At 41.9% G+C, this 22491-nt stretch overlaps 1 protein-coding gene across 11 annotated transcripts in view; it reads left to right on the top strand.

Moving 5' to 3' along the window:
• Positions 1–22491, top strand: part of NETO1 (neuropilin and tolloid like 1) — a 181831-nt gene that overhangs the window by 8787 nt on the left and 150553 nt on the right. For all 11 annotated transcript variants that reach the window (XR_008628625.1, XM_055128358.1, XM_055128359.1 and 8 more), the window contains one exon: positions 657–905. Coding sequence is in view for 10 of the 11 variants with exons in the window: in XM_055128358.1 (XP_054984333.1) it covers positions 657–905 (249 nt within the window). In the remaining variant the exon portion in view is untranslated. The remainder of the gene's footprint in view (positions 1–656; positions 906–22491) is intronic.

Raw genomic sequence — 22491 nt, 5'->3', positions numbered from 1 at the left:
TTCCTGAGGGGACTTGATCTGAACTGCGGGAGAAGCGAGAATACCTTGGGGGGTGGGGGGGGCAGGATTGGTAGGAAAATACCCTCCAGAATCTTCTATGTTGTGTGTACTGATCATTGCTTTATAACCAAAAGATTGCTGCTGGATGATTTTGATTTTAAACCCAAGAGAGACCTATTTTCTGTTTTAGAAAAATTGCTCTTAATCTCCTTGGATGTGAGTTTTGAGCTAATCAAGGCATTTGATTGGGACTATTTGAGGGCTTGTACTGTAGGCTGATCAAATTTCAAATCATTTCTGACTTAAAGATGATACTCAGGAAAATGTGGGAAAAGTCACAGAGAAATATGCCTTTCTATTTTCCCTAAATCCGAGTCAGCAAGCTAAGAAAATTGTGATTTGTCTGTTCCACATGAGACATAGAAATGGTAATTTTATCTCAAACTAATATTATGTGCAAAGTCATGAATTTTAAGGATCATTCCATAGACATTCCAATGGAAATATTATCCCTTTAAATGCTGAATTTGACATTTTGTAGTTTTGCATATATCAACTTTGGTAGAAGGCATAAACATAAAATCTGAAGTATAATCAAGAAAGTTAAGCTAAATATTTAAGAAAAGCCCTTCTAAGACACAATCTTTGCCTTTTAGCTGCTCCAAGACAGTGCATTGAACTTTACTTTGATGAGAAGTACTCGATCGAACCTTCTTGGGAATGTAAATTTGACCACATTGAAGTTCGAGATGGACCTTTTGGGTTTTCTCCAATAATCGGACGTTTCTGTGGACAGCAAAACCCACCAGTAATAAAGTCCAGTGGAAGATTTCTATGGATTAAATTTTTTGCTGACGGAGAGCTAGAGTCCATAGGATTTTCAGCCCGGTACAATTTCACACCTGGTAAGTAGAGGCTTGTTTTCCTTTTATCTTTATCTCCTTCTTCCTTCGTTTACTATGTTCATTTCCCAAAGACACTTATGAAAACTTTAAGATTCTTCAAAGCAGTTTCCAGTTCAACTTAAAGCTGAATCTTTAATACTGTGTCTTTTCACTTGATAAATTCTAAAAAGAAAAAAGACTTACTTAAAATGTGGCCCCTGCTAGGAGCAACGTGTAAAGACTCCAACTGGTCATCAGTTGCAGAGTCAATTAATCGGATTCCACTCCCTTGAAATGTGAATTTGAGAGTTAGTCTATGATAAAGCAACCAATTGTACATTAAATATCAAAAAAACCTGTAAAGGCAACTCTGGTATTGTAAAATGTATTATTCCAATGATACATGGGCTGGAGCGATAGTACAGCGGGTAGGGCATTTGCTTTGCATGCAGCCGACCTGGGTTCTGTTCCTCCATCCCTCTCAAAGAGCCAGGCGAGCTACGAGAGTATCTCACCCGTTTGGAGTGATACTTGCGGAGCCTGGCAAGCTACCCGTGGCATATTCAATATGCGAAAAACAGTAACAACAAGTCTCACAATGGAGATGTTACTGGTCTGGTGCCCACTCGAGCAAATCAATGAACAATGGGATGACAGTGATACAGTGATACAGTGATCACTCCAAAAGATCTTTGAGGAACTTGAAAAAAACTTCTTTTCTTGAAAATTATACTTTTTAAGAAAAATATCTAAGCAAGATGTTTATTTTGAGAAATGCAAATTTCTAAGTTTTAATGAAAAGCAAACCAGGACTAATGCAGCAAAATACTCATGAACAAAGTCAGAAGGTATTATAATTATTTCATTATACTTTTTATGTCAATTTTCCTTCTAACTATTATTGAAGCAAGTCTGTGATGTTGATTTTTTTTATGAAATCTTAATTATTGCCAAGCAAATCATCTATTTATCTATATATCTGGTTTTTTGGTTTGGGGCCACATACAGCAGCGGTCAGCCTTACTGCTGGCTCTGTGCTCAGGGAGCACTCCTGCTGGGGCCCAGGGGGACAAATGTGATGCTGCAGATCAAACCTGGGTCAGCCGCATGCAAGGCAAGGGAGCACCCTCTGGACTATCTCTCTCCAGCTAAAAAATTAGTTATATTTTTAAGTGCAAGATTATCACATTGAAGCAACTAGAGAACTGGCAGAGTCATTGTAATGGGGAAAGGACAGTTTTATGAAAGATATTATTTCTCTGTAGTCGTGCATTTTTCAATTTGTAGATATTGTGCCTTTTAGGTTGTAATAAGCAAGAGGTGAGAATGAGATTTATGTAAAATTCACTGGTAGTTTGATTCCGTGTAGCGGAGGGAACACTGGGAACCTGGTTGCAATGCTCAATTGAAGCATTAACACCTTAAAAATAATTCATGCACATATTATAATGACTGTCATTATACTGTGGTTTGTGTAAAATAAGTCAGATGTTACCTGCATTGATAGGGGCCTTCACACTTGTGATATTTTGCAGAATGGCTAAAGGGTCATGCTTTTATCAATGCTTTGCTAACATTGGATGGTCTATCAAATACCAAGAAATTATGGGTGTTTCAACACGGTGATCAGACTGATTTGTGTCCCAAACATGTGCAAACACTTAGATGACATTGTTGGTTAGATTGCAGATGTTGGAGTTGTGTATGAAAACATATGCCAAGGACTGAACAACAGTGATGTAAGGATTGTGGTTTAGGGCTTTGTCTTTTCACCCCAGGGTTGCTTTTTATGGTGGTTTAAAAACGGAGGTTTCTAAATGACTGTAGGGTCAGCCTCGATTGATATTGTAGAGGTCGCCTCAAACCTCTATGATAACAGAGGTTATCAATATCTGCAGCCCACCGTAGGGCTATCTCAATGGGGCAGTGAAATCTGGGTTTCTAAAGGCCGCTCCTCTCTATGCCACCTGCTCAGTCCTGATTGTTTCTTGCGCATGCGCCTCTTTATCTTATGGAAAGTTTCACTACCAGGAGTAGCTGAATCAGAAAGGGACCCGAGGAGATGATGCTTTGAAATGAGGATGAGTTGGGATGGAACCAGACTCCTGCTAGCGATCACAGTAGGAGTCCTATACTTAGCACCTGGTGGGAAAATAGCGCCGTCCAAAGATTTGTAACACCTCCATGCATGCAGAAGTTGATATTTTGTTTGCTTAAGTGGTACGGAAATCCACCTGGCTTTCACTAAAGATGCTCTGATGTCCGAGCCAGGTAAATAATTAAATCTGTGGGAGTGGGTAGGAATAAGTGCGGATAAAGGCAGAAATTAGGGACTGGGAGTCAGGCTTAAGCTCCGTTTTGATTAGCTTTTGATTTGATAGTGTGATACCAGTGGTCAGAAGGGAAAACGGAGTGAGGAAACAATCCCATGAACCCAGATCTACTCCTGGCCTTTTTGTTTTTGTTTTTGCTTGCTGTGGACTTTAGCCATGATCCCTAACATTTTAAGTCTTGGGGTTCCTATTTGTAAGCAGTGCTACTACTGACCAGTCACAGGACTTATGGTTGATACTTGCCAATCAATGCTTATTCAAGATGCTTTTGTGGCCATTGAGGTATTGATTCTCAGTCACTTTTTCTTTTGTTAATTTGCTTGCAGATGCTATAAGAGAAAAGGGGTGCAGGATTTTAGGAGAGCAGCTAGCTCAGGTTTTTAAAATTGCACCTCTTCTCAGGACTTTTTTTCTGGACAGGGATGTAAAAGTAACTGCTTACTTTTCATTTTCCTGGTTGTGTCTCATTAATTAAATTAAACGATCTCAGTATTCATGGAGATGGAGGAAAAGGATCACCGGTATGTATGTTTCCTCAAGTATAACTAGCAACATGGAGAGCCTGAGAATGTGATAAAGTGTGTGAGCTGGCCTTCTCTAAAGAGTCATTTTATATTGAAGTGGTTATAGTTATTTCTCATGTTCTTTATATTTTATGTGAAAACAGAAAGCACTGTGGGAAGGCTGAGTGGTCTTTATTATTTTATTTTTTGGGGGGACCACACCTGACAGTGCTCAGGGGTTACTCCTGGCTCTGCACTCAGGGATCACTCCTGGCGGTGCTCAGGGGACCACATGGAATGCTGAAGATTGAACTCAGGTTGGGCATGCAAGGCAGGTGCCTTCCCCGCTGGACTATTGCTCAGGCCCTGGTCTTTAATATTTTAGTTTTTTTGTGAAATTTTCGCATCTAGAATCTGGATCTTAATGTAATTGCTTGAATTAGTTGTTAGAATACCAGGCATGAACTCATGCTTAAGAACGGATGACATAAGCCCAGTGAAAACAATATACATGTGTACATTTATGTGTACACACATATACATGACATCCACATGCACAAATATAAATATTCTCTCTTAGTAATAAAACTTAGAGTCACGTAATTCCAGCTGTCCTGTAATCATACATGCCTGCCATCCAGACTGAAGAGTGAGTGTGCAAACCAACCATTGAGGTTTAATTCCTTGGCTTGCATGTTTAACAGCCTCTAGCCGAGGCACTTGATTCATCTTCACGACCTGACTCATTTTTCTGCAATGATGCTCTGGGTTGCCGGCCTCTGTCCGTGGTCCAGCGAGCCACTCCCGGGCCCGGTTCCCATGCTCAGCCCTTGGCTGCCACTCGGCCTGTCAGACACGTGCAGGTGCCGACTCTTCAGACCAGCTTCCCATCACTTGCTTCCAGATCTTCTTCAACTTATTGGTGTTTCTACTCACGATAAAATTAGCCATTAAACCAGCCTCTGTTGCTTTTATTTTAACATTTATTTAAATATATTCTACATCTCTTTTGTTTTCATTATGTGGTGACTGGGAGTTGGGTTGTGGTACTGGTTTTGGTGGCACCCTGTAGCACCTGGGTCCCAAATGGCCATGCCATGTGGCCTCAGGGACATGTGGGTAGTAAGAGGGATCAAACTCTCGACCTCGCTCTTCACAGCAGAAGTTAGGCAGTGAGCTGTGCTCAGGTTCCCTCCTGCGTGGTCAGTAGCTCTGCTGGTGACCCTCAGGATGAGGGGCGTGAACCCTCCAAGGTCACATGTGGCTGCGGAGGGAGGGTGGAGGGAAAAGTGCCAACAGGCTTAAAGGGTCAGTTCTGTCTCTCTTGACACATTTTGGTGATCCCTCACTTTTTTTTGCACAAATTGTGGTCATTCCGGGGACTGTCTCGTCACTGTGTCTGCTGTGCTGTGGCGGATCTCCCTGGATTACGGTCTAGCATGCTAAGAACTGTGGTATTGAGCATCAGTCAGGGAGAAAGCAGATCCCAAGGCGGCAGAAAGGCAGGTGGTGGATGACCAGGAAGCCGAGGAGAGAGGCCGCAGCAGCCTGAGGAGAAGCCTCTCCTTCAGGGGAAACCGGGCCCGTGTGAAGTGGTTTCAGAATCACCGACCTGGGAAAAGTTACAGGAGGGAAACTGGCCACCACAGACCATTTAATAAGAGCAAAAATTAAACATCTGAGGGTACAGGTGATAAGAGAAGTCTGCTGTTTCTCATCCTAGTATGATAGTTGTTTTCTTAAAAGTGATTGAAATCAAATTTATTCTATAAACATGGGTGATGAGAACTTGTTCTGTGAGATGAAAGTATTTTGGCAGTACTGGAATCGGTTCACCAAACCCGAGACTAGGGCCGTGGGGTGGGAGAAAGGGGAAGGATGAAGAATCCTGAGAACTTCCAGGGAATCTTTATCAGCATTTAAATAATGATCTAATTTTTGAAAAAATACTTTATTTTGACATTATTTGTATGAGCAACTTTACTTAAGATTAAAAAATCCCAAAAGACTTGACTTTACATATGAATTTCATATGTAAATTGACATACCAGACTTGACTTTATGTATGAATTACTGAGAAGGCATATACTTTCTTCATACTCAACAAGTTTTTTTACTCAGACTAGGAAAGCCTTTTGAGTAGAAAGTGATTCTCCTCCTAAAACGATCTGCCTGCAAGCTTCAATTTCCTTTTGCCACTTGAAAGAGTCCAGTCAGGAGAAGGGTAACAGCATTTGTATCCTTTTATCTAGTGGCATTACCTGGGACTTTAATGAATATTAAGTCAGAAAGGCGTCCGAATGCTCTGCTCTCCTCTCAGGGAAAGTAAACCTTCCTTTTTTCTGAAGAACAAATAACTTTGGTTCACCTTCTAGTTTACTTCCTGGTAGAGAGAGTTCCTGCTCTTTTACTGATTGACAGTGGATGTTTATGGCATCTGCGTTTGATGGTATTTTTTATGCACAAGTTCGTTGAAACTAAGTTGCGCCTGCTCTGGTGAAGACATTCCGTGAAGAATCTGCTTCAAATTGCCAAATCGGTGAGCTCACATGACCATTGGCTTTGTGGTGGGAGGAAAGGTTAACTACCTTGAAATCATCACACTTTGTACTTAAGTAGCAACTTTTGTCTGAGGAGGTCATGGTGTCTTAAGAAACTTCTACCTGATTCCCACCCTCTTCTCAAACGCCACGCTGAGGAACTCCAACACAGTGAGAGACCCACTGCCCTGCAGTGGTTTAAATAGAAGACTGGTATTTTAAGGGACTTCATGCAGACTGAATCAGATATAAGATTTAGGTAAAATGCTGTCATGATTTGGCATTATTTAAGTTGTTCCACGCAAGCTTTTACTCTTATTCTCTTAGCAGTGGCCAGATTATCAACATGCATCAACATATAAATACATGTGTATTAGCCATGTTCAAAGTTCCTAAACTCCCTTACTTAGGGCTCCAGGGATGGATCTTGGTGGTAGAATTTTGGCCTTGCATGTGTAAGGCCCTAGATTTAGTCCCCAGTACCACCAGAAAAAAAAAATTCAGTTTCCTAAATTTTCATGTTTAGATAATCAGTGTTCTCAAATATATCCTGGCAACAGAGGAAAATAAATATGTGGCTACCATTTATTTCCCCAGTAACTAGACTCACTTTCTTTGTGGAAGCTGACCATGGTTTGATAATCAGCATGACATATGGTCCCCTGGTCACTATCACAAGTGAATTCTGCTATTGAGCACTGCTGGGTATTTCTCAAAATCCCCCTCTCTCCCACTGATTCCCCCCGCCCAATAAAACAAAGCAGGAAAAAGGTTTTAAGCCTAAGAAGGAGTTATTCATTACTTCATTTTTGACATAGAGATAAAAGATTGACTAAATTTAGACCAGATAGTATGTATTGCCCTTCCATTATGCTTTACACCTTAGATCCCAAATACTGCTTTCAATAGTAGTCTCAGAAATGCTATTAAGTGGGAAAAAATCATTTATTGCTGAAGCATATTTCTTACAAGCTAATGTTGAAAATCTTGAGCGTCTTAGGAACCAAATTAGGAACACGCAGTAGGGATCATAGATACTCAGATAGAACATGCGATAGCCTGTTCTTGGCATTTGCCCTCGAGTCCACCTTTGGGTTCTTTCCCTCTATCCGAGGAGAGAAGACTCGGCTTTGGAGGGCGGGTGAGTGTGGGGAGGGATAAGGAATAAACAGACAGAGACAAATGCTGATGGGTCTAGGTGGGTGTACAGAAGTTGAGAGTGGGAGAGAAAATCTCCAGGATTAGCTCCCTCCCATCTGTGCTGACAATAACGAAATCAGTAGCAAAGGAGAAAGAAGATATTTAAGAAGTTCCCTGTAACAAAAGAATATCTTCCTCGTTTGGTTGGTTCCTGGAGCAGTAGAAAATAGTATGTTGATCCTTCCTTGGTGGTTTATTGGTGGACTCTGATTTTTTTTAATATTGTATGTAGAATGTTTCTCTTTGGAATCGGAAGTTAATTTCTGTTAGAGATGTGCATCTTCTTCAGATGAGGAAAAGACCTTAGTTTCTCCTGTTCAGCCTTCTCTTCCTAAAGACAAAGGAACTGAAAGATGGGAGAGGATGGGTTTCCCAGATTCATGCTGTGGAGGTTAAGCTGCCGCTTGTTTATCAGTTATGCAAGCCCTGTGCCGCTACACCTTCCTCAAAGGGTAGAGAATATGACTTTAATTACATCACTTATTGCAAGTACTTTTAGTACAGTTATATTAAGAAACTTAATTAAAGGATAATACTGTATCACCCACATTTCACCATTAACTGACGTTTGAATTTAAAACTTTACCTTTTCCACACTGTCTGAAATGTTTTGCAACTCAGTGACCAAAAAGGCAACAGGATATACACCACCCCATATCCTACAACTCTTAGAAAATTCTTTTCAATCCGTCTAGGCCTGGAGTGAATGATTCATTTCCTGTTCTCAAATATCTTTTATCACTGACATGGTCAGTGTGTGTATAGGGATTTCATGAATTGAAAGCGAAAGCACAAAAGAAATCTTTGATTTCTTTCTCAAATATCTACCACAGACTTTCTCCTTCCTAACTCGCAGGACTTTGACATTTTTTTATGGTGTTCTCTGGTCCTGGTTTTCACCATCATCCATCTCTGCCTGGCTGCTTTGTCCAGCTACATGCACTCAGGACATGCCCTGGAGTCAAAGAGTGGGATGGGCCGGTCCCTTCCAGATATGCTCTCTCCAGCGGAGCCATATCTGGAATCAAGCACTCTTAATAATTTGTAGGTTGATGTGTTGTGGCTTACCCACCCATGTTGGCTATGATTAATCCTATCATCACCTTTGCCTGCAGACACCCCAAGGCCCAATTATCAGCAAGCCCTTTTCCTATAAATTGTTCTCAAGATTCATCATTTGAACAAGAATCAAAGCAAGGAAGAATTAATACTTTCTCTTTCTGTTTGACATTGTCCTTTTCTAGGTATTTGCATTTACTGAGCTTATTGGAAAAAAACATATTCCCAAAAAGCCTAAAATTTACTTATCAGTTAGTATTCAAAGAATGCTATTTGGTAACTATAAGCAGCCCTACCTTGTGTTTCAGAAAACGGTATTATCGTCTTCTCATTTTCTCGCTTTCAATTTGATTATAATTTGTGGATAATTTGAGTTTTATTAGTATTTTAATGTGAAAAATAAATCAAGTATTTACTAGAAATAGAGCCCACTGTGCTATTGTCTTGATCAACAGTGCTTCCCTCTTAAAATTTTTACATAATAGTCGTGACTATTATGCTGCAGTTATTAAAGTCAATCCACAGAATAACTAAATTTTCCATAGATATGTTTGCTGCTAACCTTTATCCGGCTATCAATTATGCTAACACTGGAAATTCAATATATGCAAGACTGTTTTCTTTCTTCAGTATTTATTAGAAAAGAGAGATTATGTTTAGTAGACCATTCATATTTCCCAGGAAAAAAATAATTCTCATCTGAAACTTGTAAATATACAAACTTCCATGGCTATGGGAAATTAAACTAATATAACATATTGGATTAAGGTTGCCAACAGACTGACTTTAATACAAGGATATACCTTAAATTATCTGGGAGGATCCCATGATCATAAAAGTTTTGCAGAGCCTAGAAAGAAAGCAGGAGGAGCAATGCCGGAGTGAATGAGGAACAGACTCAGTGACTCGCCCTTGTTTTGGAGGATGAAAGGAAAAAATCGCAAGCCAAGAGCTGTTGGCAATTTCTAGAAGCTGTAAAGGGCAAGTGAATTATTCTGCTCTAGAGCCTCCAAAGAGAAACACAACTGTACCAAAACACTGATTTTAATTTAATGAGGTATAAGCTCTGGCCATGCAAAACAATAAGATTGTAACATTTGTGCTATTTAAAAGCCACTAACTTTTTGCAGAGCAAAAGGGAACAGGGAAGATGAGAAGGAGGTGAGAAAGAGATTCTTATGAAAGGATAGGAAGATTCTGTAAATCTTTCATAAAAGTGCGAAAGTGCTGTTCAAAGTAGGCAGTGGACAAAGGATGGCATGATTCTGAGATTCGGAATGGAAGGACCCTACACTATGTTCAGCAGTCTGTTAGAAAGAGTATGTGGGGGCTGGAGTGATAGCACAGCGGGTAAGGTGTTTGCCTTGCATGCGGCCAACTCGGGTTCGATTCCTAGCATTCCATATGGTCCCCCGAGCGCCGCCAGGAGTAATTCCTGAGTGCATGAGCCAGGAGTAACCCCTGTGCATAGCCAGGTATGGCCCCAAAATTTTTTTTCAAAAGAATATATGGATGCTAGTAGCTGCCACTGGCAATTCATTAGAAAATGAGAAGTGTGGCAGAGAAAAAAGATTTTTTTAATGCAAAATCATTTTGAAAGGTCTGTTGGTAGATATAGTCATATTAGAAATGTTTGAGCATTTCTGAGTCTGAAGGCATGTATTTGGCAACTGGAGGAAGGGAGCCCTGGTTAAATCGAATCAGAGAATTTATCAGGATTATGTCTTGGGCTATAGAGAAAGAAGAACATCTAGTCAATGAACTTAGACATTTAGCTTAAGAGATTTCTGAGCAAGCTCTTGACTGTTCAACTTTGTTTCTTCTTGATTCTTATGGAAAGCAAGAAAAAGAGACAAGTTGAGGGAAAGCTTTTCAGTCAGAAGAAAACAAGATTTCTGAGACTCAAGATTCAATAGCAGTATAGCACTGTCATCCCATTGTTCATCAATTTTCTCAAGCGGGCACCAGTAACATCTCCATTGTGAGACTTGTTACTGTTTTCGGCATATTGAATACACCATGGGTAGCTTGCCAGGCTCTCCGAGAGGGACGGAGGAATTGAACCCAGGTCAGCTGCAGGCAAGGCAAACTCCCTACCCGCTGTGCTATTCTCCAGTCCCACGATTCAATATCATCTAAAATTTAGAGGGTCTAAGCTTAGAATTATGTTCAAAAGAAACAATTATTAACAGTGTTGTAAACCATAGAATCTCAATAAAATTTTTTTGAAAAGCTCTTGTAACTCAAGAACAATAATAGTTATAAGACAAACAGCCCAAAAGGAAAATATTTGAATAGAGATTTCAGCAAAGAAGACACAGTCTTGCACATAAAAAAAGAAAAGAGAAGAATATAAAGAAGGACGTTGTCAATCTCTAGGGAAATGCAAGCTAAGACCTTAGTGAGGAATCATTACAAACTCTTCAGGAAGTCTTGGACCAACAGGAGAGTGCTCCCAAACATTGACAGTGATGTACAGGAGTATTGTTTGTTTGTTTGTTTTTGTTTTGGGGTCATACCCGGCGATGCACAGGGGTTACTTGTGGTGTTGCACTGAGGAATTACTCCTGGTGGTGCTTGGGGGACAATATGGGATTCTGGGAATCAAACCCTGGTCAGCTGCATGCAAGGCAAATCCCCTACCCACTGTGCTATCGCTCCAGCCCCCCCCTTTTTTTTCTTCTTCTTTTTTTAAGCACTGTTTTTGAAGAAATTCATCTGAAAGGAAAATAAATAAGGCCTGGTGAAAAACAAATTAAGGGATCTTGGGATACACAAGAGAAAAAGCTAAATCTAGAAAAGTCTTTCAAGATAAAATTATAAAGATAAAATATATAATCCTTATAAATATAAATAGTACTAGAATACTTGGACTCACAAAAGTCACTTTGAAATAAGTGTCTGACTCAGAGTTGCCTTCAGTCACTTCAGCACAAGTCTGAACTCGGGATGGTCTTACTGAGGAAAGACCTTGAAGGATACTCTCAGCCAAGGGTGTGAATTCGAAGACAAGCAGGGGCGATGAGGGAGGTTGCAGTGAATGTTTTACCAGCAGAAGCATTGTCATCTTGAATTAAAGGGCATGGAGAGAATATGAATTGAAATAAAGTGTTTAGTCAACCTAATAGGCCTGTCTGCAGGAAGTACTCTGATTAAACTACTCAACTACCTACGAGCTATATAAGAGGGAGGAAGGCTGATTCAGAGGGCTCAACTCCAAGCTGAGAGGGGGCCTTGAGCTCAGAAGTTAGAACAATGAATCATAAGAGATTATTTGCCGACCCTGAAACTAAGTAGATTTTTCATCTGGATTTCTAAAATGCTTGGAATTAGAAATTTGATTTTTTCCATTTTTTTTTCCTTTCCAGGAGGAGGGGTATTAGTAAATCATACTCTCGGACTGCTCTACCATTGTTTTTAGAGTCTGGGAGATGATTTTTGAAATGTAGGTGAACAGATGGAGAGGAAGTGTATCGTGGAATGGATTCTACTGGTGATTTATCACATCCAGTGCAGCTACTGGACATGGTGAAATGGATCCTTGCTGAGACCACGTGATTTGGACATTGAGTTAATGCTTAGCAGGTTGAGACTTTGGGATAACTTGAGGTGGGGTGAACGTATTTTATTTCTAGGACGGACTTGAATCTTAGTGAGCAATAATTTGGGCCGTGATAGGAAGATTAATGGCCCAGGGAGATCTCTGTAGCTGAAAGTCTGAAGCGTACAAATACACTGTCACCCGGTGAAGGAAAATCAAGGTTGTGGAGAAAATTTAGGTTGCAAAGTTGCTTGAAAAAGAAAACTTATCCTGGGTGATCTGGTGGACCTCCAGTCACTTCAATGGTATTTTGTGTGCAAGAGAAGGCAGAGAGGGTCCAAATTCCTGATGGGACATTGACTTTGAAAGTAGGGGAGGCTCAGGAAGGGGTGGGTATGGGGGGGCGCTCTTTTGAGGCTAGAAAGGGTAAATGATGAATTCTCTCTTAGAGGCTCCAGGAAAGGAGAACAACTTTGCTGACACGTGGATTTAGACTATGGGAGACCCAATTAAGATTTGGTACCCAGAGCTAACAGGTGACAAACTTTATTTTAAGACTCTCAATATACAAAATTAATTTTAGATGCATAAGAAACTAATACAGTACATGCCTAATTTTTTAAAAGGAGATATTAGATTTTGAGGAAATGATGTTGACAGTAATAAAATGATACAAGAATTTCTTGGTGGGACAGAGTGTAATGATTGGGGTCATCAGTTGCAATTTCCAAAACACCCAGTGCTGACAGCCCAATTCTATCCATATTAAAATAGATAATCTTGGTCTATATGTGTCTATGTAGACATCATTTTATCTTATATGAATGCCATCATTTTGCATAAATATGCCTGAACCTCCAGCAAAATAACAGCTTGCAATTCTTTCTAAAGATGTGCATGGGATGGCGGTATTTTTGTTTGTGGCAATAATTGCTATTTGTAGAACGTGGCACCCTTTAAGCCTCTGCCTCTTCATGGCATATCTGCCTGATGCCTTCGCTTCCAAAGAGCTAAGCTGTCTGTTCTTGCTCGCGCATTTGGCTACATTCCCACCATTCCACAGCTCTGCTGACTTGCTTGAAATTCTACTTCAGAGCCTCCTTATGGCATTTTCTCTTCCCCACGATGTAGAGACATCTCTCTTCCACTCGATGACCACCAGACTAAAGAGTAATGATCACATCGCAGGACCTTCTCAAGCAGTGGGGACATGTACCCACCAAAAGACCAAACTCATCTTTAAAAAAGAATGGGGATATTAGTCACAAATGTCACTTCTGTTCTGTTTGCCATTGATCATAACTCAAATCAGAGGATTGTTCTGCGTCTCAGAAATGTTTCTTCTGAAAATTTTGCTTCAAAACCTCCAGGAGTTTGCCTAAATGATTCAGAGAGAAACACCCTACAAAAATCAGAACCTCCTTAAAATACGCTGATGATGGAGTCTGAAAAAATATGTTTTCCCTGGAGCAGACTTTTAGGTCTGAGTAGAACTTGTCGAGTGGCCGGTGGCTGCACTGATGAACTAGGAAAACACAGATGAGCGTTGTCATGACAATGATAGGTAACGTCTGAAATTGAGGTTTCCGTGCACATTAAGATGAATTAGCTTGCAAAGATCTGCTGTCATAGATAATTGGTTAGCTGGTAAGAAAATTATTCCAGGCTTTTTTTTTTGAATGTGCATAATAATACTTTCTTTTAATAGTCATCTTTGAATAATAGTCCTATCAACTCTAAATGAAAAGAAAATGATCATTTAAAAAGATACAACTGTGTTTATTATTTTTTTGTTTTTAACCATTTTCCTTATCTGTCCTTTCCATTCTGTCCTTCCTGTCTGGACACTCTTGGATTCTTGCTCTTTCTTCCCACCTTCCTCTCGGCTTCTCGCCTGTCCTCGAGCACTCACTCTCCTCCCTACCACCTCTGTGTGGCTTCTGTAAACTGCTCAGCCTCCAGGATTGTTACTGCTCTTCTTCACTCTCCCCGTTCCATTTTTGGATGCTCCCATATTTTCTAGAAAAGTAACTGCAGATACTATTTCTATGTGAACGGTACATGAGTCTTTCATATGGGAAAAAGCCATGGCTTCAGTGTTGACACCAGTTCATCCCACTGGTCGCTCACATTTGACATGTGGCTTACTTATTGCAAATTGCTGTGTTGGCATCAATGGCAACAGGACATACCTGTATGACTGTCATCCCATTGTTCGTCGATTTACTCGAGCAGGCACCTGTGAAGTCTCTATTCCTCCTAGCCCTGAGATTTTAACAGCCTCTCCTTACTCGCCTTTACCAATGGTTGGAGGCTCTTTCAGGGTCAGGGGAATGAGACCTATCATTACTGTTTTTGGCATATTGAATACGCCACAGGTAGTTTGCCAGGCTCTGCCCTTGCGGGTGGGATACTCTCAGTAGCTTGCCGGGCTCTCTAAGAGGTATGTATATATCTGTTACTGTATTTGGCATTTGAATATGCCAGGGGAGCTTGCCAGGCTCACCCATATGAGCAATAACTCTTGGTAGCTTGCCATGTTCTCCAAGAGGGAGAATTAGGCTATCAGATGTTGTGTGGCCACAGTGCAGCCTGGAGCTTGGTTGTATAGTCTCTGGATGTTGGCCATTGATGGGATTATATGGCGCTGGGGGCAGTTTCTGGGTGTGACTGCCTACCTACTGGAAAATGGGGAATCTGGGTGGAAGAGGTCCAGTCCCGATCCGAGCAGCCTTGGAGATCTTGGCCCCAGGTCCCGAACACCTGGGTCCCTCTGCCGTTTACTTCACATTTGAGGCTTGTCTGAATGTGTGGAGAGTGGCCTTGAACATGGCTGTGGCTGGGTTCCAGAGGTCTTCAAATTTGGAGGTATAATAATACCTGTATTATAATGCAAAATTCTCAACAATTGTGCTATTTTGCAAATATCAACTAACTAATACGTGAACAAATAAGATATTTAATTTCTAGCTCAAAATGCCAAGGTTGATATTTACTTTTTGTGCTATTGCTTTGTTATGGTCTAGCTTGAACTGTACAGATTTTTCTTCTGACAATTTATTATAGACCACCAAGTAATTCATGAAAATCTCAGTTTTCTTAACCTGAGGTGAAATGGTTGTAAGGACATGACTAGCTATCATTTTTTCATTAGTTTTGCCTGTGAGATGCATGTGTTGTAGACAAGTCCCTTAACAACTCCTAGCTGTTTTCAGTGGAACCAGTATTTCATAATGAGGAGAGCAATCAACTCCATGTCTAGCCACCATTGGCAATGCCCTTTTAACTAAAAGGCTTTGTTTTAGATCTTTTCTTTAAAATATGATGAAGAATTCTCAAATCATGGTGTCCTATTTGTGTGGGTCAGAATTTCTTAAATTGGTGCACAAACCCATAATCACATAGTTTAATAACAATTGAGTCTTTTTTTCAAGCATGACTTTGATATGTTTATGTATTTCTATTATTAATTATAGATAAACATATTTCTATATGCTCTGTCTATATAAACAGAGACACTTCACAGTTTCATGGACATGCTCAACCATGGGCCACATGGTTGAGGTTATCAAGAAAATTCAGGCTTGGAATATTTCTTGTTATATGATTTTTGGCCCCTCTTTATTTATTCTCTTAGCGCTCTAGTCTTCTCTGGAGACCAGCTCTGGATACATTATCTTTATTAATTTCACCACTTAATGAAGCAGTCAGAATACTGACATTATATCGAATGTAGCTTGATGTTCGCTGAGACGACATCTCAACCCTGCTTGATTATTTGATAGATTCATTCAATACCAATCAGAGATCATTGACTCATAATTGGTCGGGACTTGACACTAAATGCTGAGGCACGAGGACGATGGTGATGGGGCTACTCTTGAGGAAGCTACGGTGTGTTTGAGGTCGTAGATTCATTAGCCAGCCTGGTGAGCTCCATGTGGGGCCGTCATTACTCGTGTGGCCTGAGAATGGTGCCTCACTCAGCCTCCTGCATCCTTGGCTCAGACCTGGTGGGTCTGTCTTCACGTATCTGCAGCCCTTGATGTCCCTGTGGATTGTATGACTGATATGTTAATTTTTTCTATCAATACCCAGCCTCCCCCAAAGAAGAAACTTTGAAATTGAAATTGTCTGTTTGCTTGGTTGTCTGCCTCCTGGCTCTCCACGTAGGACTTACTCCTGACCGTGGTGGGGGAACCACACGCGGTTCTGGGGGCTGAGTATCGGGCCATGCCAGGCGAGAACTTCACCCACTGCATGATCTTTTCTGCCGTTATTGACATTACTAAACTTCCAGAGGTTTTTCTGTCTTCAGCATTTGCTGATGTTTACTGAAGTTCCCTTAAATTTGCTTGAAGGAATAGTAAATCAGTTAGTAAATGAATGGAGATAAGTAAACAAAAATGGTAGCATGAATTAGACAGCAGACCTGAAAAATGCTTAAAAAGTAGAGCAATTAGTCAAGGCCTTTTGGCAAGTAGATATGTGACTTAAAAAGTATAGGTGTTGGGGCTGGAGTTATAGCACAGTGGGAAGGCAGTTGCCGTGGACACGGCCAACCCGGGTTCGATTCCCAGCATCCTATATGGTCCCCCGAGCACCGCCAGGAGTAATTCCTGAGTGCAGAGCCAGGAGTAACCCATGTGCATCTCCAGGTATGAACCAAAAAGAAAATTAAAAAGAAAGAAAGAAAGAAAAAGAAGAGGTGTTGAAAGAAGACTGAAATAATAACCTAATTCAGATAACATGTGGTTCCGTAAGCCAGGTAAATGACATACATAATCTGAGGAGTGGGAAAATGCTAATATTTTTAATGGGAAACAAATCACACTATTGCAGGTCTGTGAGTTATCAGAATGTGGAGAATCTGTTGAGCAGAGAGGCCACAGAAGCAAATAAAAAATAAATCAGGTAAAAGAAAGCAGTTAAGAAGCTGTGAGAACTGGGGTTAGTATGTGTGGCAATGTAGTGGAAGAACCAATTTGGACTCAAGAAGGTCTGCAGTGGCCAGGGAGAAAGCTACACTTGTTACGGACGTGGTGGCAAGTTATGCCCCTTCTTAGCTGGTGAATAAGGGCATGGGGATGTCATGTTTATGCCCAGAGATAGTAGAGGGGACTCAAATTTGACTCCTGGCACGCCACGCTTCCCAGCATCTCTGGGTGCAGCTCTGGAGGTCACAAGTGCCACCACGTGACCTGAGAGGCAGCACTGCTTCCTTGGGTCTCCTGTTGCACCCCTGCCCCGATCGATAGTCTCTGATGTGGCTTCTATGCCTCCTGGGCACCTCTTGGGAGTGCTCCCCAAATAAAGGAGAGTGGAGGAGCGGTACCAATTGTGCTATCTTTTTTTTTTTTTTTTGCTTTTTGGGTCACACCCAGCAATGCTCAGGGGTTACTCCTGGCTTTGCACTCAGGAATTACTCCTGGCAGTGCTTGGGGGACCATATGGGATGCTGGGGATCGAACCCGGGTCGGCCACGTGCAAGGCAAATGCCCTACCCGCTGTGCTATCGCTCCGGCCCCCCAATTGTGCTATCTTTTGTGGGGCAGGGAAGTTTGGTCACTTAGACCTGAAGCCGACTAGCGTCAGAGAGGGCAAGGCAGAAGGGAAGCGGGCTGCGCAGAGACCCCGACCGAGGTAGGCGCCCACTTGTTCACACAGAACAGGGTGGAGGTCAGACAGAGCCAAGATCCTGGACTAAGCAAATGGGAACACAGAATCACTCACCTTAGAATCTTTCAGTGCATGGACGTGTCCCCCGTGTGTCTGGGGAGTTTTTTTCTGCTTCTCAGTGGACATTCAATTTCTCCTTGGGTTCAGGTGGGTGGCCCATTGCACTTTGCCTTTGACATTTAAAAAAAAAGGAAGATATTTCTTCTCCGTTGCCCTAGGAGATTTTCCACTGGGAGGGATCTTGTTCTTGAATGCTGGAGAAGAGTTTTGATGAAACCAGTTCAGAATCTGTGATCTTCGAGGCGTTTCAGAAATGTGTAAGAGTAGACGTGAGCTGTGCGTAATGGATAACTAGGCTGTTTGGAGAACAACAGTTTAATAGGTTTAATTTTTTCTTCCTCTGTAACCCGACTCTACTTCCTTTTGGAATGATCATATTTATCTGTACCGATTCTGGAAATATAGTATCTCTGTAATCAGGAAGATTTCCAGAAGCCTGCCAGAATTTAAGAAATGTATTTATTTGGGGCTGGAGGGGTAATACAAGAACAAAGATGCTTTATGTGTGGCCAATGCTGGTTAAATCCCCTGCACCATATCTGGTCCCTGAGCATCATCAGAAGTTATCCCTGAGCACTGAGTTAGGAGCAACCTCTGAGCACTGTTGGGTGTGTGCTCCCCTACTTACAAAAACAAAATAAATATATTGGTTTCAACTTTAAAAGAGATTTTAAATTCTTTTAAAGAATTAAACATTTCCCCCTAATAATTATTTCCTTATCATTCACGAAAAATTAATTTCACTGCTTTATTTTCTTGTGCTCTCCCCACCTCCCCTCGGGACCCAAACACCTCCCTCCCCCACCCCTGCATGGTTTTGTCTATTAAAATTTAAATGAGTCCAACTGCAGATGATAATACTACTTATCAGTTGCAGTAACATTCACTATTGGCTACGATAGATGGTTGAATGAGAATCCATGTTAGAAAATAGTCTCACATATTTACAAAAATGCATTTTTGTGTCAAATTTAGTTGGGTTTGTTTGTTAGATAAAAACGCTTCACTCCCCCAGTTTATCCACAAAATTGTCCAGAAGAACAATACTTGTAAAGTACAGTCATTCAAAATTAATTTCAATGAAATAGTGGTATAATTAGGCGATGATTCCTGCCTTTTGCATATCACAGATATTCATCTTAATAAAAATAATGAATTATTGAGTTTCTAATATATGCCAGGCATTGTTCTAAGCATGCTGCATTCATTATCTCATTTGATTTTCATAGCCTACCTATGAGGAGTATATCATCACCATTCATCTTTTGTATTAAAAAAGATTTAAAATATTAAAGTGCTGTGCTCAAGGTCGTCTCTCTTGCAAAGCTGAGATTTGAACAAAACAAGTGTTTACGCAGAGATATAGCAGCTGTCGCCATGTGAATATCTGCGTCAGCTCTTAACATTTCAAAAGCATTTACTATTTTATTCTTTGATGTTTTTGTGGGGCTTTGAGATATTTTGGTGATAGGAAGCATTATCTTTTCTTTATATTTTAACATCTGTCATGCGAAATTTCCCCCTAAATAAAAAAATTTCATCTTTCTGGTCAGATTTTTGCTTTTGTCATTATCATCATCTTATCATTATCATCATTCTTATCAAGGTTACTGGTATTAGAAATCAATACAAGAGCATTCCTGTTCATAATCTATATTTTATCAATTTTAAACCCATTCAGTAGTGATCTGGAGTAGTATAGTATAAGCCATAGGAAAAAGCATTCATTCATTCAATCTTTATGTTATCAGCTCCTTAAAATATTATTACAGTTCCAATCACTGTATCACTGTCATGCCAGTAGCATCTCTATTGATCCTAGCCCACAGAGTTTAGCAGCCTCTCTTTACTCATTCTTCCCAACGGTGCCGCATTGAAGGCTCTTTCAGGGCCAGGTAATGAGACCCATCATTGTATTTGGCATGTCCAATACACCCCGGAGAACTTGCCAGGCTTTGCCGTTACAGTTCCAAAGGCTCAGATAACGGTCTTTCGGCCAGGCAAGTGGCTCACACCTGCTTCTCCTTCGAGACTCCTGGGGGCTTCCACACACGAGCCACAAGAATAATAACAGTCTCCAGTCATCTTTATCTGGAATATTCCCCCCTGGCAACAGTATTTGACATTCTGTGTACTTGAAAAATATTTACTTTAAGATCATTTTAAATGATGAAAAAAATTGCAAATGCTATGAAAATATCTTCCCTTTATCTCCCCAAACTTCTCTGTCTGGAAAAAAATCAACTGGCTTTATTTTTTGTTCTCTAGCAGAAGGCGCGCCGAGACCTTTCCCCGTCAGAGTGCTTTCTTTGCCGACTATCAGAATGAAAGTCTTGGTTTCTCGGGGGAGCAGCAGGTCTGGGAGTACTCAGCTCGGGGAGGGCAGGAGGACGCTCAGACATCACACCTCGGTGGCTCCCCAAAGTCCTGGTGAAGAGAATAGAGCAGGAAGGCCAGCGAGGTACCCTGGGCTCCAGCTGCACTTTGGATATCATCCAGTTGTTAATGAAAACAAAGCAGTGAGCCTTTCCAAGCGCTTGGTTCCTCTTCTACCAAGGGGTTGTCATAAGAACCCATTTAATTTTGCCAAAGAGCATCAAGAGGGCATCGAGGGACCTGGTTGGTAGGGTTCCTTGCGGCTTTCTCTGCTTGGACCTCTCAGCCTATGACACCCTCTTGTCCCCACCCCAACCCCAACCCCATAAATACAACCACAGCCCCCGGGCCTCCTGCTGTCTCTGCTGAGTCTCTTGAGACTGGCTAAGGCAATTAGTTAAAAAATCAAACAAAATGCTACAATCCTAGATATCTTCTTGAAGCAGCTGTTTTCTTTCCCAAACATCCTCAATGTGCCCCTTATTTCATATTCTCTTGGGTCTTTCCATAAACCTGCTGTTACCTTCCTTGCCCTGGGTGCCCAGTGGGCAGGAAGAGTGGCTATGGGAAGACCATCCTGCCAGGAGCTTAGTAGTGACTGGTGGGCGTTTCCCGAATGTGCGCTGCTGACGGCAGGGGGCAGTGCCCCCCTCCTTGGGTAACTCATCAGGAGAGGGCCCGGATGTGGGCCCGGATGTGTGGGGCCGGTGAATGTGGGCTTTGGTGCAGGGAGCCAGCTCACGGTCTCTGACACTGGCTTCCCGGTGTCTCCCAAATGGCCCTGCTGGGATCTCCGTCACAGTCCTTCTCCCTTGAGCCCCCCAAACACACCGGAAGGTCCCCTTCCGTTCTACTTACACTTGCACAGCCGAATTCCTGTATTCCTAGGTTCATCCCAGAGCTGGGACTTGGGCATTTCCGAGCTCTCTCTTTGTCCCTTTGCCTCTGAGCTTGTTGGCACGCTCCTGGGTTTCTCGTTGGGTTATATAATGCACATTTGTGGAAAATTTCTCTGGGCCACACCAGACCTTCTGAGATCTTTATAGACGTGCTTGGTAATTATTCCCCAATTGCTTCTAATGTGGGGAGAATGATCCTTATAGTATGAAGGGCTTCCCTGGCGCCCAGACACCGGTTTCTTATTGGCATGGAAGAACCACTCTGATGTGTGATGGCTTCTGAGTTCACAGACCGTGGTTAGCTGCTTGCATGGAAAACTGGATGCCACAACTCTGAGTCCCTACTCAGCGTCCACATGGATTTGGATGCCACGGCACTCCATTCATACTCAGTGTCCCCATACTCAAGGGGCGCAGTGGACACTGAAGAAAATCCAGTGAGATTTCTTCAGTGAGAATGAAGGAAACTTGGCCATGGGAGACTGAAGACAGGAGCTGGGATTAGCCCAGTGTAGCTGTCACTTTTGTGCACCCCCACGGTACCTTCCCCATCGCCCTCCCCTGCAGCGTCTGTCTCAGGGTTACTGCAGAACCCGCTCTCTTGACGATCTTCTATCCTGAACTAGTGCTGGCTGGAGAACGGCCCTCAGAAGCAGTCTTTCCTGGTGAGGAACTTCACCTCACGTAGAATTTCATCCAGCAGCCAGGGAAATCTATAATTGAGAGAGTGACCTCCAGAACAGAGAAACCAACTGGTCTCAAGGAACAGAAGGCAGAGGTCAGGCGTTTAGACTCCCGGATGCGGGGAAATGCATTCAGACCAGGGAAGACGGCACGAGGACCCTTCTCTCAGTGCCCTCAGGAACCAGATGTCCACCGAGCTCCTGCTAGAAGTCAGTCCCTGGAATCAGTAGAGCCAGAAGAGATTCTGTCCTCAAGGCCAGAGACACTCACAAATGTCATTGTGATAAAGGCAAAGGGTTGTGGTTGTCTTGGGAAGAAAAGCAGCCATGCTCCCACCATCTTGGTGTGTGTGAATATTGGAATCACTTGAGTGATGGAGTGATGGATCTTTCTTTCTTTTTCACTTTTTGAAGTACTGATAATATCTCTTTATCCCTGGTATCCCTAGTTTCTCCAAACCTTAAAGAAAGACTCTTCTAGTCTGATGCAAGAGGGACAGAGAAAGAGAAAGAGAGAGAGAGAGAGAGAGAGAGAGAGAGAGAGAGACAGAGACAGAGAGAGACAGAGAGAGACAGAGAGAGACAGAGAGAGACAGAGACAGAGAGACAGAGAGCGCATTTCAAAGACATTTCAAGCATTGTGAAATGAGAGAAAGTTACCTCCCTTTGAAGGATGTGTAAGGGTCCAGGGTCCTATGAGCCCTCCCATCGGAGCTGTCCCTGTGACCTGGGCA

This window comes from Sorex araneus, chromosome 2, assembly GCF_027595985.1.
Source record: "Sorex araneus isolate mSorAra2 chromosome 2, mSorAra2.pri, whole genome shotgun sequence".
NCBI classification, from domain to species: domain Eukaryota; kingdom Metazoa; phylum Chordata; class Mammalia; order Eulipotyphla; family Soricidae; genus Sorex; species Sorex araneus.
The sequence above is the reverse complement of the archived record's forward strand: the minus strand, read 5'-3'. Positions and strand labels throughout refer to the sequence as shown.